Source organism: Chelonus insularis, unplaced genomic scaffold (assembly GCF_013357705.1).
Source record: "Chelonus insularis isolate UGA/USDA-ARS -01 unplaced genomic scaffold, ASM1335770v1 scaffold_362_pilon, whole genome shotgun sequence".
NCBI classification, from domain to species: Eukaryota; Metazoa; Arthropoda; class Insecta; order Hymenoptera; family Braconidae; genus Chelonus; species Chelonus insularis.
This window is the reverse complement of record NW_023276793.1, coordinates 279,018-296,770: the sequence shown is the minus strand read 5'-3', so window position 1 is coordinate 296,770 and position 17,753 is coordinate 279,018. Positions and strand designations below refer to the sequence as shown.

The 17,753-nt window shown below is 26.5% G+C and overlaps 3 protein-coding genes across 12 annotated transcripts; 1 reads left to right on the top strand and 2 right to left on the bottom strand.

Moving 5' to 3' along the window:
• Positions 1-1,065: 1,065 nt before the first annotated feature.
• On the bottom strand, positions 1,066-8,495 carry LOC118073589 (probable multidrug resistance-associated protein lethal(2)03659). 5 transcript variants are annotated; one of them, XM_035094173.1, is made up of 5 exons: positions 8,362-8,495; positions 6,236-6,399; positions 5,767-6,069; positions 2,048-5,582; positions 1,066-1,750 (listed from the first exon to the last, which is right to left on the bottom strand). In XM_035094173.1, the coding sequence occupies exons 2-5, from the start codon at positions 6,310-6,312 to the stop codon at positions 1,604-1,606; spliced, it is 4,062 nt and encodes a 1,353-aa protein (XP_034950064.1). In that variant the 5' UTR covers positions 6,313-6,399; positions 8,362-8,495; the 3' UTR covers positions 1,066-1,603. The 5 variants fall into 5 exon arrangements, with proteins under 5 accessions (XP_034950064.1, XP_034950068.1, XP_034950066.1 ...); XM_035094177.1 differs by having other exon boundaries at positions 6,236-6,372; positions 8,362-8,484; XM_035094175.1 differs by lacking the exon at positions 8,362-8,495 and adding an exon at positions 7,846-7,973.
• Positions 8,343-10,343, top strand: LOC118073591 (ribosomal RNA-processing protein 7 homolog A). Of its 3 annotated transcripts, none has more exons than XM_035094185.1 (6): positions 8,343-8,410; positions 8,937-9,024; positions 9,138-9,320; positions 9,388-9,735; positions 9,801-10,091; positions 10,202-10,343. In XM_035094185.1, exons 3-6 carry the CDS (start codon positions 9,281-9,283, stop codon positions 10,288-10,290), a joined length of 768 nt encoding a protein of 255 aa, XP_034950076.1. In that variant the 5' UTR covers positions 8,343-8,410; positions 8,937-9,024; positions 9,138-9,280; the 3' UTR covers positions 10,291-10,343. The 3 variants fall into 3 exon arrangements, with proteins under 3 accessions (XP_034950076.1, XP_034950074.1, XP_034950075.1); XM_035094183.1 differs by having other exon boundaries at positions 8,372-8,497; XM_035094184.1 differs by lacking the exon at positions 8,343-8,410 and adding an exon at positions 8,478-8,515.
• LOC118073590 (uncharacterized protein C7orf26 homolog) lies at positions 10,273-17,752 on the bottom strand. 4 transcript variants are annotated; one of them, XM_035094179.1, is made up of 6 exons: positions 17,700-17,752; positions 11,956-12,013; positions 11,634-11,724; positions 10,907-11,540; positions 10,515-10,822; positions 10,273-10,449 (listed from the first exon to the last, which is right to left on the bottom strand). In XM_035094179.1, exons 1-6 carry the CDS (start codon positions 17,717-17,719, stop codon positions 10,355-10,357), a joined length of 1,206 nt encoding a protein of 401 aa, XP_034950070.1. In that variant the 5' UTR covers positions 17,720-17,752; the 3' UTR covers positions 10,273-10,354. The 4 variants fall into 4 exon arrangements, with proteins under 4 accessions (XP_034950070.1, XP_034950071.1, XP_034950069.1 ...); XM_035094180.1 differs by lacking the exons at positions 11,956-12,013; positions 17,700-17,752 and adding an exon at positions 12,138-12,361; XM_035094178.1 differs by lacking the exon at positions 17,700-17,752 and having other exon boundaries at positions 11,956-12,129.
• Position 17,753: the final 1 nt, after the last annotated feature.

The window sequence follows — 17,753 nt, the reverse complement described above, 5'->3', positions numbered from 1 at the left end:
GAGATTTGTCATATTTTTTCGTATCCCATAAACCCGTCAGTAGGGTATATATTTTTTTAATGTTGTAAAATTCTTTGTAAAACTTTTTAAGTCATTTACGAAATTAACTTATTTCGTTTCATTCTTAAAATTATGTCAGTTTCAAACAGTATTATTAGTAACGTGACATAGAATGGATGATTATAATAACATTTTTATTAATAAATCTACAAAGATTTTTGCATCAACTTAATGGATAAGAATAAATAAAATCAAAATAGAAATATCTTAACACACAATCGTCGTACTAGTGTTTGAGAGAGAGAGAGACAGAGAGAGGTTTAGATATAAAAGACAAACTCTGATATTATAAGTATGTGCTTGTAGAATATATTATCATTCTTACTTTTTATTGTATAAGCTTCTGTTACTTTTCTTTTTTTAAGGCACATGTACTTGAGAACTAAAAATTTCTCAATTTCATTCCCAATTTTCAAAACATTATATATTATTCATAAATTTTTATATAATTATTTTAATAGTATAATGATAATAAAAATTAAAATTTCTGATATAACATGTGTAATTATTTATCAACAGTTGACACTTTTTTTATCTTTATATATATTGATTTTACATAATTACATAGAATATATTATATGTCAGTTTGAAAATAATGTAAAACTTGTATTAATAATTAATAATAAAGCTTTATCATTCTGTAAAAATTATAACACAGTTAATTGTATGGACTGAACGTTTCATAGTTATAATAAGAATTATAAAATTAATATCCGGTAGATAACAAGTCACAATAATTTATTTGTAATATTTAGTTTTATAAATTCTATAATCCATAGTCATTCAATCTATTGTTCTACTGCAAACTAATGGCAGTTAAAAAATTATTCAACAAAATAATAGTTTACAATTTTTCTATCCAAACGATATTTGATATAGAAACACAGATATTCATTATTTCATTGAATTCTTTAAAGTTTTAAAAAATATATCGCTTTTCATCAGTTAACTTTTGATTATTTATTTACAATTATAATTATAATATTGAGTAGTTTTATATTTCAAAATGTACTTATCCATATAAAAAAAAATAATTAAGTACATTTTCAACATTTTTACATATTTAAATAAATATTTATTTATCTGTTAAGATGTATTGGAATTAGTTTGTTAGTACTTGAACAATTTTTCAGCCAAAAATAATTCACGAAAAATAATACTGTGTATTCATGTGTAAAATATTTATCATATGTTTGTGCATAGCTGAATAGTTATTAATCATTGTTCACATATTTGATTAATCAGCAATAAAACATGATGAAAGAGTACTTGTTTATATTTGCATGAATGGAAAAAATAACAGTCGTAGTAACAACGAGCGCTTGATAAGGCATCATTTTTGATGTTTATGAAGGCACTTTTTCCCTGGCTTTTTAATCAAATAGTGACTTCATTATTAGCAAAATATCTAATACAATATACATCTCATAAAAATGTGAATAGGTAAATACAAATATAATGCCCTAAATTTTTGAATTAAACAATTTTTTAATCAATGATAATAATAATAATAATAATTATTATTATTATTATTATCAGTAAATTAAAGTGCCGATATCTGCTGACGATGTTGATAATTCTCCTTTGCTACTCTAGCTAATGCTTCTGCCATCGCAGATCCAGTTTCTTTTACCATGTTTGTTAAGTATCCGTTTTCAATTTGAAGCAACACATGTGGATGATCAAATTCCTGAAAAAAGATGAATTAATTTTTTTTTACGGTTAAAAAAGTGAGTATTTTTAAAAGCTATTTGTATGAAAATTATATTTTCAAGCATTTTATGTTTAAAAATCGTTTAACTGAACAAAATAAATGTATTTACTATATAATAGAAAATATTTTTTTATCAGGTAAGAAACATAGTTTTCTTGGTAAACAAAAAAAATTAGATAATAAGAATCTGTCAAATAACGGAAATGTTTTGAAACGATGTCAATGAGATAAAAAAAAATGATTTGAAAATATAAAATTTTATTCTGTACATACCACTGCAGACCCGGCATCCATGACCAAGATCCGATCGCTGTCCATGACAGTATTAAGTCGATGAGCAATAGTAAGTACAGTACAATCAGCAAATTTTCGTCTAATTGCTTTTTGAATGAATTCATCAGTACGAGGATCAACATTCGCCGTAGCTTCGTCAAGCACAAGGATTTTATTATTACGCACAATAGCTCGAGCAAGGCAAACTAGTTGTCTTTGTCCTACGCTCAAATTAGTACCACCTTCGTTAACATGACCTTCAAGTCCCATTTCTTTAAGTTCTACATCTTCCAATGCTGACCACAAAACACTATCATGGTATTGTTGAAATGGATCGAGATTTCTTCTGAGAGTTCCGGAAAATAAAAACGGCTCTTGAGGGATTATACTTATCTTGGCACGAAAATCATGGAGTCCAATTTCACCAGTATCTATGCCATCAATCTCGATGGCTCCTTCAATATCTGCAAGCCTGAATAAGGCAGAAATAAGGGAAGACTTACCAGCTCCTGTTCGTCCTACAATTCCAACTTTCTCACGTGGTTGAATAACAAAATTAAGATTCTTAAGAACTGGTGGTTCTAGTGGAGCGTAAGTAAGATAAACTCTCTTGAATTCAACCTTTCCTTCATTTGGCCAATCTTCTTTTGGTTTTTTATCCGGGTTACTTTGTAGAGCAGCTTCTCCCTTAATAGTTGTATACTCTAATACTCTCTCTACAGAGGTCATTTGATTTTCGACTTCAGCACTTTGTCTCATACCCCATTGAAACATTCCCGTAAGTCCAATACTTTGTGTAATAGCTAATCCAACGTCTCCACTTTGAATCTCATTTTTATCGTCAAAGAATATTAAAAAGCTTAAAGTCACCAATGTAATATAAATAAGACAAAAAATATCTAGCCATAATCCAAAAGCCCTAGAAGATGCAATGAAGATATACCAAGCTGATGAATGGAGATCTTGATGATGATCAAACTCTTTCGTAAGAACTTGTTCAGCTTGAAACGATCTTATAGTTGAAATACCCTGAAGCGTAGCACTCAAATGATTAAATACTGGTGATCTTGTAATTCCTTCGAGTCTTTTAATGCTGCGGCTCGTAGAAAGATAAATAACTCGCAAGAAATAAAATATAACTCCAATAATAGCTGTAGGAATTAAAAGCCAATAACTTACTGAGCTTACTACGACAATTATTCCCAGAAGTGCAAGGCCAATTTGAATGCAATCAATCATCGCTATTGGTAATAATTCATCAATCGCTCCCATATCCTTGGAAAAACGATTAAGTACACGCCCTGATGTATTTGTATTGAAAAATCTCATTGTAGCACGACTGATACTAAAGAACATGCGATCATGTAAACGTTTTGATGCTCGCACGCACATTTCAAAAAAGGCAAAAGATCTTACAAGGGTAATGATGACAGTAAAAACTGTTAAAGCTGTAAAAATATAAATACACAGATAAGTTTGTTTTTCAGTTAATCCATTCGGACCGGGCGTTAAATCAAATATTCCAGTTGAATCTGTTGAATTAGAAGAAATTGAAGAATTATTTCCTGTAGCACCAGTTTGAAGATTAACCCAAAATGCAATAAAATAATCACTCGCACTTGCTGCTAATTGCGTTAATATATATAATGCTGCCACTGAAAATATTACACAATAATTTCCACCAGCTCTAAAATATGAGGAATAAACGTGACCTCCAATGGATCCTTTTGTTCTCATTTCTGCTACCTCCTCAGGTTCATCTTGTACTTGGGTATTTGTTTCATTTGTCATGAAAGAACTTAGAGAAGTAATACTTGTATGACGTGAATTATTTCTACTATGAGCTAAAGATTCAGACTCTTCTGTAGCAGGTGGGGGAGGTTCTAGTAAACGTCCAAAATCAATACCTAACTCAATAAGTTTATGATAAGTTCCTTCAGCTTCAATTTGTCCATTTTTCATCACAATAATATGTTCCACATTTCTTAAAAATTGAATTTGATGAGTAACTAAAATTCTCGTGCGTCCTTTTAAGTACTTTTCAATACATTCTTCAAACATGTGTTTACCAACATGGGCATCAACAGCACTGAGAGGATCATCAAGTAGAAAAAGTGGAGCATCTGAATAAACGGCTCGTGCTAAGTTAATTCGAGCTCTTTGACCACCAGATAAACTGATTCCTCGTTCTCCGACAATCGTTCTATCACCATAAGGAAGTAGGGTAAAGTCGCGTTTCAACTGGCAGACTTTTATGACTTTATCATACTTTCTTTGATCCATTTCTCTACCAAAAAGGATATTCTGACGTACAGAACCAGCAAAAAGCCATGGTTCCTGACTGGCATAAGCTAATTTTCGACTTACTTCAACACTACCATGTTTTACAGGAAGTTCTTTAAGAATAACATTGAGCAAACTTGTTTTACCCGATCCTACTTGACCTACAACTGCAACTAATTGGCCTGGTTTTAAATTAATATTAATGTTACGTAGTGTATCTTCACGATCAGAATCCAACCATTTGGCATAAACATTTGATAATTTTACTGAACCATCATCGAGATTAATTTGTTCTGAATCGACTTTTGAGTCTTTGATATCATTATCATTTTTCTTTTCTCCATTCATTGAATTAATTTCAGTATTATCCATTGTATTCTTTGTATCTTGATGAATTTCCGAATACATCATAAAATTTTCAAGTCGTTTAATGGATACAGATGCTTCAGCCACTTGCGTAATGCCCTGCGGGAAGAAAACTGTCATTGTTTGACGTAGAATATTATAGTACGCAGTTAACATGAATACATTTTCTGCTGTAATAGGTTTTTGGTTGAGTACATAAGCTAATATAGTTACGAACAATGATAATCTTGTGGAAAAAATGATAAAAGACATTATGACACCTCTCATATATGCTGTTAATCTTATAGCTTGAATTTCTCTCTTTCTAACTTTTTCTATTAAATTACTAAATGGATATTCCCATGTATACATTTTAATGGCTTGAATACCACTGATAATTTCATTAGTTAAACGAACTCTTTCATCAGTTCTAATCGCTGTTCTCAGTCTTAAAATTGAAGTTTTCTTTCCCAACCATCCTTGGAGTGGTATGAACATGAGTAATGAAGCAACACCAATCACTGCAGCAAGTTCAACTTCTCGCCACATTAAGTATGTAATAATGATTGTTTCTAATGGTCCAATCCACAAATAATGAATAAAAATAACAGCAACGTCAAATCTATTCACATCATTAGATAGAAGATTGACTGCTTGGCCAACTGTCGTTTCTCCCAGAGCAGTTTTTGATAACTTTAAGGCTTTTCGATATATAAGAGAGCAACAAGCAACACGTAATTTCATACCCATGTGAAGAATAGCCATCATGTAAGGGTGAATAACGAACACATTAACTGCTGAACACATAATAACTCCACCTGCATATAGATAAGCCTCTGTTAACGTCATAGTTGATTCTTTTGAGTAATATTTTAATAGCTGACCAAGAGCTATTGGCTGCAGTATCCTAATAGATAACAAAAAAAAACGAATAAAAGTTATTTTATATTAATTTATTTATAGATCTTGATGGAGTTTTCAAGAATAAATTAAGTTTGTTTGAATAAATACAATAATAATGATTATTACATATAAAATTACTTTACATATAATGAAATAAAAATAATTATTAAATTAAATAATCAACTTACCGAAGAACTAATTCCATTAATGCTAAAGCAATTCCATAAAGAGCAATCCGAGGCCCAAAAACTTTGATCAAGACACGCCGTAAACTAGGCGATCCTGATTTTTTTCCTTTTTCATTATTACTGTCTGATCCTTCACATCCTTTCGTCGATTTTTGCTTTTTTTGATAACGTTGCAGTTCTTCATCCCAAGCAGCTGATAATCGCTCGCCTAAATTACTACTCTTGTGTTCTTTTAATGGCCTGTATAGGTCTTCTATTTCTAAATCTCGTTGATAGCCAGTCCAGAAGATTTTTAAAACCCATCTAAAAAGACCAAAAAATTTTTTATTCATTGATTAATTATAATAACTATCAATTCAAAATCTTCAAAAATTTACATAAAATAAAAATAAAGAATAAGGCTTTAATTTACGATAGAAATGGTAAGAGTTTTGAAGGAAAAAAAAATATAGTATAAAATGATACTTACGAGAATGTAAGGGCGCTAAGAGGATTGGCGCTCTGTCTAGGATTTTTCCTTTTTTCTATATCAGCTTTGCTATCCATTCCGTAAAAAATGAAAAGTATATAATTTCGTACAAAATTCCAACAATTCCGTTACAAATCCTGTGTAGAAATAATTATGATACTCATCTATAAACAAAATGCTAGTAAATTAATATCGAATTAAGATAATAAATATCTGTAAATTACCAACAAAGAAGTTTTGTTTTTTTTTTGCACTAAACAGATCATGGATAAATTTTTTATCAATTTTACGATCGTCTGTGGCACTTGTTATCTTTTATAAATAACCAGTATAACATTTATTTCATTAAATAAATACTAGATAAAATTAATGATTATTCATATTTCCGAAAAATATTCATACTTTTCTCCAATTCCCAAGAAAGTATTATATTAACCAAAAGGTTAATAACTTGGTATAAGTATCACATACGGCTTAAGCAGAGTCTTAACGAAATGAAATGAGACATTCTTCACTTTAATATCAAGAAGAAGTGAAAATTCTACTCCTTCTAATAACACAATATCATCAAATCTTACTTTCCTACTTCAGAAAAACATATTTACTTTGATAATAAAATAATAAAAATGATAACCACTCTAAAGCAATGTTATATCAACAGATAACTGATAAATAGTTGTCATGTAATAAACGAAAAAATTTACATGGACATTTTAATTCGGTCAATGACAGTTACAACATTTTATTGGAAATTTTTACCAATTAGGTATTTACTAAACCTATGATTTTCCTATAACACTGAAGATATTGAATTTAAAAAATCAAGTGATTGATAATTTTGGCTCAAGGCAAACAGTAATCAGTTGATTTTCAGTGTCGATGTTTACGTGGATTTTGTAAAGAGTTTTATCATGTCATTCTTTCCTAATATATTAAAAAATGTTTAATATATATCTCGTTCTTTTTGCTCAAGAAGTAATAAAGACTCAAAAATTATAGCAATAAATTATTATCCAGTATCCAGAGAAACTGCTCGTTAATAATACATTTTCAAGGATAATAATATAACTGTCTTTTTAAGAATTACTTCCATGGTAATTATTATGTAATCTTTTATGCACAAAAAAAAATCTTTGAAATTATTGTTAGAGATACACTAATTCCTTACTTATTAATAAAAATTAAATCGCTGCAAAAGGCATCAAAAATAGAATTATAATTGGATTTATTATAACTCATCACAATAAAAGAGAATACAGAAATTATCAATTGCGATCACGTTATTCATTTTTCTTATAGTAAAAAAAAAATTAAATCAGCGGTAATTACTTTATTTATAAATTTAAAAAAAATTATATATCGCGAGTCATCAAAAATAAATGAAAACGAAACGAATGATGAATAAATAAAATTTTTACAAAATAATATATATATATAGTTTTATGCAGCACTAGGACAAAAAATATTATTTAGCCACAGATATAAATAATAGTCATTTATGTCAAGTTGATAGTAATTTATTACAAAGTAGTATCATGTTCTCAAGAAAAATCAATTTACGAGAGCGCAAGTTACATGATAAAATAAAATAAAATAAAATACGTGTTTACCATTAAATTGGTATGTATCAATTAGAGAGAACAAATCATTTGAGTGATTTCAATATCATTTAAGTGTCAAAATATTAAAATTATCAAAGAATAATGGGAATTTTATCTATAATCATATTAATTTGAATATTATCGTGTTAAGTGAAATTTTGAAATTAACAAAAAAAATTTATTAATATCTTAAACAAACGTCGTGTAACTTTATGCAAGTAATGTCATGGCAAAGTTAAAGAGTAGTTTGCTAAAATGACTCATTTATAACACAATGAATATCAACAAAGATAAATTATAAAATTCACAGAAAAACCACAAAATAAATATCACAATAAAATAAATTTATAGCCGTTTAATGTGTGATATAAACTCTGTAATAGTAGTTGATATAGTATATAAAAAAATTTGCAGTTTGTGTAATATAAATAAGAATGATAAGCTAGCTGACAATGAAATAAAAGAATAACATGACTAGCCTAAAAGCCTACTGAATTGATAAAATTCAGTGTTAGATATATTTACCTTATACTATGTGCCTTCCAATAGCGATATATAGCAGCAAATTAACAATGTGCGTATGCGTGGCCATACACGACACTGAACCGTTTTGTATTATTGGTTAACCCTAAACAGTTCAAGAAAACACGTGATCACATCTGTATGTAAAAATAATGTTGTATGAGTATATTATATTTATATAAAAGTGCGACAGACTAATCACTTGTATTCTGAACACAACTCACACAAATGACGCATATAGACTAACTCATTTCATTTTTTCCTCATTAAGTATTTTCCTAAATCCAACATATAATAATTTCTATTTTCTCTCCTTTTTCCTTTAACATTCTTTGAGTAAACTATGTTGAGCGACGTTGCAATGTGCCTCAATTGTACATCGATTTATTCGATGATTTCACATACAGTGTGAAGAATTATTCAGAATATCAAGATTTTATTAATTGTTGTTGATTGAGTCACATTATTCTTGAACCTACTATAAAATTATCTCATTTTATTTGTGTTTGTGTATTCAATGATTACATTTTGATATCCAATTTTCTATTTGATCATTTAATTTTTTTGTTGTTACACAGTTTAAAAATTTCTAAAGAGGTCGCTAGCTGTAAATAATCAACCACCTATATCCACATGCAAAGAGTTTTCTTTCGACTTTGATTTGAGGTTAGAATTGTTTTGATTCATGTGCATGTGTGTCAAAACAAACAAAAATATTCCAAGTATTTGTTAAAAAAAATATATAAATTATATATTTAATAATTTTAAAATATTTTCAGTGAAATATTCTAATAACGAGACAATTGCTATGACTGATTCTCTAGATTAAATAGTTTAGAAAATGAAAAGTTTTTCATAGAATTTCAAAATTTTAAACAAAATTAATTAATCTAATTGTTTACTCAACATAAAAACGAACAAAATGGTTCCTGAGGATAATTCTTCTATTGGAAATTTTAAAAGTAAGTATTAATTTATTATGAATAATGTTTGTAAAAATTTGACTAAATATTTATTTTTGTTTTCTAGCTGCGTGGTTAAAGTATGATGTAGATAGTAAAGCTAAACATCAATTATTTTTCAAAGAACATTCTGTTAGAAATCAAGAACTCGAATATCCTAGAGGAAAAACATTGTTTGTTTTAAATATTCCACCATACGCCACTTTGTCTGCCATGCAAGCAGCTTTTTCTAGACATTGTGGATGTGTTCAACTTGCTAAATTTGCTCCAAGTCTTAGCAACAAAGAATCCGGATTTAAAGTACTTTACATTGTATTTTCGAAAGAATCTGGATTACAGAAAGCACTTTCACTTTCGATAGATTTTACGTTTGTTTTAAATACTGAAGATAGTCCAAATACTTGTGGAGTCAAGAGTAAGTATATAAATAAAAATAGAGGTAATTTAATTCAATTGTCTAAATAATTCTTTTATTACTAGAGTGGTGCAGACAATACAATACCGCAGCTTTACAAAAAGAACAAACACTTAAAGATTCTATAGAAAAATATATTAAAGACTATGATGCAAAATGTGAGGAAAAATTAAATGCAAATAATCAAACTGACGATGGTTGGACAACGGTAACAGGAAAGAAAAAACGAGGAAAATTTGCGCCAGCAAGAAAAGAATCGCTTATAGAAAAGGCCCATTCTGTTGAAGAACAAAAAAAGAAAAAGAAACAATTACTCAATTTTTATACATTTCAAATACGCGAGTCCAAACGAGAACGTATGTATTTATAGCTCATATAATGAAAAATTTTATTCTTATTGTAAGTTTTTTTTTTATAAATTCAAAATAATGGTTTCTCTACTAATCTTACTTATTTTTATTTATAGGTTTAGTCGAATTACGAAAAAAATTCGAATTGGACAAGAAGAAGTTACAACAGTTGAAGTCAAACAGGACATTTAAACCTTTTGGATAATTTATTTATATAATTATTCTGTTATTATATAATAAAAAATTTATAAATTTTAACTTTTTTTTGTTTATGTTACTGATGCTTTCGATCCATAAGTCATTAAAGTCCATTCAATAAGAAAATGTTTGCATGCGAGTGGTTGTAACAATGCCAATAGTTCCTCTAAAATATAAATGATAGTTAGAATTTGGTAAATTAATTTAATAAATTTTTCTAACAATACTTACGTTTATTACCGTAAATACAATTAACCGATAATGCTGTACTAACAGCTTGTGCTAATCTCTCCATAGCTAAATCACAATCAGCTTTTGTAACAGTTTCATCTGGTTGCTCTAAAAGTGATGACAATGTACGCGTTGTTTGAGCAAAGTGTTGAGCTGATATTGCATTTTGATTACTCGTACTATTTTTTAAACGTAAAACTGCATCCATAAGTAGTTGTTGAATTTTCGAATAGAGTTTATTACGCTCTTCAATAAGATTTTTGTCTTTTTCGTCAGTTTTTTTTCTTGCAGGACTCAATATACACCACCTGAATGGTTAAAATTTATTAAATGATAATTATATGCTATTTTGACAGTAATAAAATCTTCATTGACTAAAAATAATTATAAACCTAAATAAACCAGCTATTGGAGTAATCGGAGTCATTGGAATTCCACCTGAAGGTAAAGCTGGATTATCCATCAAAGAAATTGTCAAGAGTCCAGGATTATCATCAATCCAGTCACCCACTAATTTCAATAATTGATTAGGAGGATCTTCAAATTTATAAACTTCACCTATTGCTGTTAATAAATTGGTAGTGAAATGAGGCACAAGTTCTGGTAATTGTTTAAGTTTGTCAATGGAATTTGGAGTAAAAACAAAAAAATCGTTTAAAATATGTTGCGCTAAAGTAACGCTCTGTGCTGATGTTGATCCTAACTGTTGCATCCACATTCCAGTTGAATCTAATACCTCACGATTTTGTATTGAAATCGAAAAAGACACTAGGTTACCTAATATTTCATATCTAGGGCATTCACCAGGAAACAAAAATAAAAACACAGCATTACGAACTGCTGGACTATGATCTGGGCTATGGAAAAAATCATTCAAAACTTCAATTAGTTGAAATTCTCGAAGATATTTTCTTCTTTTTTTTTGCTTTTTCCACTCTTCTATATGTCCAAAAACAAATTCAGTCATCAAGTCTATTTGTAGTTGAATTTGTTGTCGAGCTGTTGAACCAGAACGACAAATATTTGCTGCAAGAAAAATAAAAGATATCATTCAAAAATAATAGTTATTTGAAACATTATTGAACTAAGGTAAACAATAGAAATATAACCTCACTTTACCAATTTTTACGAGTGATTCTTTAGCACATGTAGGAAATTCAAGCTTTCGAAGGTGATATTTCACATCTGAATCTGACATTGCAGAGTTAGACTGTTGGAATGATGAATAATTCATTTTTTATAAAATATTACGAGTCTATAATTTCTAAAATTATCACATGTAAACAATACTCTTTATGCAGCTAAGGAGCGGTAAAATTATTTTGTACAATCATTAATTTTGGACAATAGATAGCGTAGTTAGTATTTTCGAAGAGTAATTAATTTAAAAAAGTTGCTACACTCACAGGAGGTTTTAGCGGTACAAAAATATATAGCTTACTTGTTTTAAGTAAAAAATTGATCGGTAAAGAAGTATTGATGGAGATATAGATAATTTACTTGGAATGAGAAAACACAAATTTTGTGAATAAACAAAAAAGTATTTAATAAAAGTGCAGATTAAACAGCCCATTAGAAAACTAGAGTGGTAATAAATGTACCAAGGATATTAATATCAATTACATTAAAAACTTAGTCTGTAAAATCTAGAAACTTGATATGAGTACAATATACACTGATATTTGGTATAATTGACAACCTAAGATATCCAGGTATACTGTTTACCACATTTCGGTATATTGAAAAGAAATTTGTACTTTTCCTCATAGTATTCTGGCTGTAAATATACCAATGACTTGCATCTTGATTTTTTCTTGCTTGATGTCAATACAATCTTTACTTTTATAATAAAGAAGGTTTACTGTATCATTGTAAAAAATTTATTAATTTTGAATATAAAATTGACTTTTTATGAATATTAAATTTCCTTCTGTCGATAATGTAGCAATTCCATACCGTAAATATTATTTACTTATCTCAAGTAAAATATTAGGAAATTTTGGAATATTATAAATTTGATTACAGTAGACTATTTAATAATGTTATAAATAAATATTACTGACATAAAACATAATGTTTTCTATAAATGTAATTTATTTTTTTTTCATTAGAATAATTATTTTTACTTCTGTTAGGTATATTCTAAACTTTAATTATAGAGTTATACAATTTACTCGTTTCAAAAACATTGGCTCTCTACCAAAATATACTTTTTACTGAAAGTCAGTATACGAGTTACCCGCACGAAAAATAATCCTTTCTTCAGGTTTGAAACTGAATTACTTGCGTCAGGAATATATGTTAATTGAATAAAAAATATGTTTCACTCGTTTTAGATGCACTGATGTTTCACTAAGAGCATACTTTTTATTTAAATTTGACATGTAAATCACACATGCGATAAATTTTTTTTCTTAAAGTTACAAAAACTTCTACTTGTACCCAGAAGAATTGTTGGTATATGGAAAATGTGTTTTACTTGTTTCAACAAAACAATCTACTCAATAGAAACATAATGTTTAGTTGACTTCAGTACGTCGTAATACGAATATCTTTTCAGTATACTGGTTACCTGTATGAAGAGTGCTTTTCACTTGTTTTTATAATATTATTAATTTCATGACATCAATTATATTACTTAATTCAAGTACAATGATAAATAATATAAAGAATATCATTGTTGAAATATTAATTTACTATTTACTTGTATTGAAATAATAATGTACATATTTTTGACTTATATATTTTTTTTAATTGGGTATATAGAATTATCTTGTGAAAACATTTTACTATTTATATTAAGTATAATTTTCTTTCATTAATGACTTTATTATTACTATTTTCTATTATATTTATTATTGGTGCTAAAAATATAACTTCGTTGAAATTTATGTATCTCTTACTTGTAATATAGTCATCTTATACTTTTTTTAATAATATATTTTTTTAAACAGTCTTTATTGAATATTCGCTCAAAGTATAAATTTTTATTTGTACAGAGTATATTATCTTTTTAGGATTATTATAATACTAACACTTATAGAATACATATTTTACTCGTTGAAAAAGTATTGCCTTTTTTACTCCACCACTCTTGTTACCTATTTGAAGAATATTGTTTAATTGTATTAAGAATGCTAATAATACTTGTCAAGTACATGTTGTACTTAAACTGAAAATTATGTTTTTTAAAAAATAATACGCTGAGTACTGTTCCAATATATAATGGATTTTAAATTGTGGTGTATGCTAATCATTGTATTTTAACATTTTACTTTTTTGTTATTTATGTAATTATTGTTGTCTTATTGTTAAATTATAGATTCATATTTCTAATAAGATAAATAGTTATTTAATAAAGTCTAATCTCATTAGGAATGTAAATATGAATTCATCAAAAAGACAACAATAATTATATAAATGGCAAAAAAAGTAAAATGCTAAAATATAATGATTATTAGTATATATACACCACAATTCAACAATCCAATGTATGGACATGATGTTATTTATATGATGTAAATAATTACAATCATTAGATATAAGTACAAACTATTAGTATATATTAAGCTCATAAAAATCTTACTATATTACATTTTTTTTTATAAATATTACATTACAATTATTCTTTTTTTTTTTTTTTTTTTTTTGCATTGAAATTTTTATTTTTTATTATACTTTCTTTCTACATAAAAATTGTAATCTTAAATAACTTAAAATTACTTTTCCCATTTACATAATACGATAATAGTGATAAATTTAAGTATATTAATATTATTTTTGATAACACGGGACAGTTTGTTTTATTAACAAGTATCATTGATAAGAAATCGATTATAAGATATAAAAGTGGTACATACTATACGTAATAATGAGATATTATTAATAATAATAATACTACAATATTGTTGATAATGATTAAATATTACTAGTAAGTTGATCAATATTATAAAATGAGAAATATAGAAATGAAAGTCTAATAATGTGATTCTTTCTTAAGAATTAACACTTGATAGAACTACAGATGTTTCATATTAATTGACAATAGAAATGAATCGTTCTATTAAAGTATATAATAATAACCAATCTTTTAGAAACGTATTTTATAAGTTTCATTTTTAAAAATAATGTGAAAAAAATTCATAAGGGGTTTAAATTATTTGCATAGAAAAGACGTACAAAAATTACATTTAGCTAGTAGATTATTTTTGAAATTTATACACTCAACCTTGCAGAGTAATTTTTCTAATTCGCTGATATTCCTTCCTTGCCATGTATTACGATTATTACTAATTAAAGTATCACTTGAAATATTATCTTCCGTAGTAAGCATAGCATGAAAATACACCTGTTAAAAAGAAATCATTAATAAGGCTTTAGAATGAACCAAAAAATATGATGGGATGAGTTTTGATATTTCAGTTGATTCTCTTTAATCTGATTAAATTTGATTCAAAGTTTTCAATTGGATTCTGTGATTTAAATTAGAATGTTTAACCAAAATAAGAATTCATTTTAATAGTTAATAGCTTTTGGTATAACGTTGATTATGACCCTATTATAATGAAATAAATTGTTATTAATCTTGATAACTACAAGTAATCTCATAGGTTTATTTTTATAAATTATTTATTCAATGCGACAATAAACTATACTTTTATACACTAAGAATTGTATTTTTGCCACAAATAAATAAAAAGTATTCTCATGATTATTGAGCTGATGATTAGTTAACTTTTTGTATTATAAATATTAATTAATATTATACAATTTAGATAATTTAACAATAATTTTTAGCATCAACCAACTTATATATAATCTATTATTAATAACTAAAATAATTTACTTTTTATTCGAAAATGAAATAAAGAAAACTGTCCCGTGTTATCAAAAATAATATTAATATACTTAAATTTATCACTATTATCGTATTATGTAAATGGGAAAAGTAATTTTAAGTTATTTAAGATTACAATTTTTATGTAGAAAGAAAGTATAATAAAAAATAAAAATTTCAATGCAAAAAAAAAAAAAGAATAATTGTAATGTAATATTTATAAAAAAAAATGTAATATAGTAAGATTTTTATGAGCTTAATATATACTAATAGTTTGTACTTATATCTAATGATTGTAATTATTTACATCATATAAATAACATCATGTCCATACATTGGATTGTTGAATTGTGGTGTATATATGTATACTAATAATCATTATATTTTAGCATTTTACTTTTTTGCCATTTATATAATTATTGTTGTCTTTTTGATGAATTCATATTTACATTCCTAATGAGATTAGACTTTATTAAATAACTATTTATCTTATTAGAAATATGAATCTATAATTTAACAATAAGACAACAATAATTACATAAATAACAAAAAAGTAAAATGTTAAAATACAATGATTAGCATACACCACAATTTAAAATCCATTATATATTGGAACAGTACTCAGCGTATTATTTTTTAAAAAACATAATTTTCAGTTTAAGTACAACATGTACTTGACAAGTATTATTAGCATTCTTAATACAATTAAACAATATTCTTCAAATAGGTAACAAGAGTGGTGGAGTAAAAAAGGCAATACTTTTTCAACGAGTAAAATATGTATTCTATAAGTGTTAGTATTATAATAATCCTAAAAAGATAATATACTCTGTACAAATAAAAATTTATACTTTGAGCGAATATTCAATAAAGACTGTTTAAAAAAATATATTATTAAAAAAAGTATAAGATGACTATATTACAAGTAAGAGATACATAAATTTCAACGAAGTTATATTTTTAGCACCAATAATAAATATAATAGAAAATAGTAATAATAAAGTCATTAATGAAAGAAAATTATACTTAATATAAATAGTAAAATGTTTTCACAAGATAATTCTATATACCCAATTAAAAAAAATATATAAGTCAAAAATATGTACATTATTATTTCAATACAAGTAAATAGTAAATTAATATTTCAACAATGATATTCTTTATATTATTTATCATTGTACTTGAATTAAGTAATATAATTGATGTCATGAAATTAATAATATTATAAAAACAAGTGAAAAGCACTCTTCATACAGGTAACCAGTATACTGAAAAGATATTCGTATTACGACGTACTGAAGTCAACTAAACATTATGTTTCTATTGAGTAGATTGTTTTGTTGAAACAAGTAAAACACATTTTCCATATACCAACAATTCTTCTGGGTACAAGTAGAAGTTTTTGTAACTTTAAGAAAAAAAATTTATCGCATGTGTGATTTACATGTCAAATTTAAATAAAAAGTATGCTCTTAGTGAAACATCAGTGCATCTAAAACGAGTGAAACATATTTTTTATTCAATTAACATATATTCCTGACGCAAGTAATTCAGTTTCAAACCTGAAGAAAGGATTATTTTTCGTGCGGGTAACTCGTATACTGACTTTCAGTAAAAAGTATATTTTGGTAGAGAGCCAATGTTTTTGAAACGAGTAAATTGTATAACTCTATAATTAAAGTTTAGAATATACCTAACAGAAGTAAAAATAATTATTCTAATGAAAAAAAAATAAATTACATTTATAGAAAACATTATGTTTTATGTCAGTAATATTTATTTATAACATTATTAAATAGTCTACTGTAATCAAATTTATAATATTCCAAAATTTCCTAATATTTTACTTGAGATAAGTAAATAATATTTACGGTATGGAATTGCTACATTATCGACAGAAGGAAATTTAATATTCATAAAAAGTCAATTTTATATTCAAAATTAATAAATTTTCTATAAAAAACAGCGTAAAAAGTGTTTTCAAGACAGGTAGTTTTTGTATTTTCTATGAGCAAAAAGTACATATGCTTTTAAGTAATCTTCTTTTTTCAAGAAGTAATAAATTTATTCTAAATGAATAATTAATGTACGTGGTACAAGTAAATAATGTAAGTATATTTAGTAAATGATGATTTTTATGTGAGTAAGTGATTCATTAGCATTGAGCAGCAAAAACTTTAGCTATAAACATTTTTTGACTGAAATTTTGTAGTTGGATTAGTATAACAAAATACCAAGTCTACTTCAATTTTCAAAATTTTTTAGTGACAAATGAGTATATGTTTGTACAGCCTTCTTGTAGAAAGAATACTTGTACTTAACAATAATTATACTTGATTTGAGTATACTTTGTATCCGTTGTTAGCATACATTGTAGGTATCACGTTTTTTTTTTCAGTGTA

Coding starts and splice junctions, on each gene's coding strand:
- LOC118073589 (XM_035094173.1), bottom strand. CDS start 6,312: ATGGATAGCAAAGCTGATATAGAAAAAAGGAAAAATCCTAGACAGAGC. Junction 6,070..6,235: donor CTTAGCGCCCTTACATTCTC/GTAAGTATCATT, acceptor TGGTCTTTTTAG/ATGGGTTTTAAAAATCTTCT. Junction 1,751..2,047: donor TGGATGCCGGGTCTGCAGTG/GTATGTACAGAA, acceptor ATCTTTTTTCAG/GAATTTGATCATCCACATGT.
- LOC118073591 (XM_035094185.1), top strand. CDS start 9,281: ATGGTTCCTGAGGATAATTCTTCTATTGGAAATTTTAAAA. Junction 9,321..9,387: donor TTCTATTGGAAATTTTAAAA/GTAAGTATTAAT, acceptor TTTGTTTTCTAG/CTGCGTGGTTAAAGTATGAT. Junction 10,092..10,201: donor ACGCGAGTCCAAACGAGAAC/GTATGTATTTAT, acceptor TTTTATTTATAG/GTTTAGTCGAATTACGAAAA.
- LOC118073590 (XM_035094178.1), bottom strand. CDS start 12,087: ATGGGCTGTTTAATCTGCACTTTTATTAAATACTTTTTTGTTTATTCA. Junction 11,725..11,955: donor CAATTTTTTACTTAAAACAA/GTAAGCTATATA, acceptor TCATTCCAACAG/TCTAACTCTGCAATGTCAGA. Junction 10,823..10,906: donor CCAATAGCTGGTTTATTTAG/GTTTATAATTAT, acceptor TTAACCATTCAG/GTGGTGTATATTGAGTCCTG.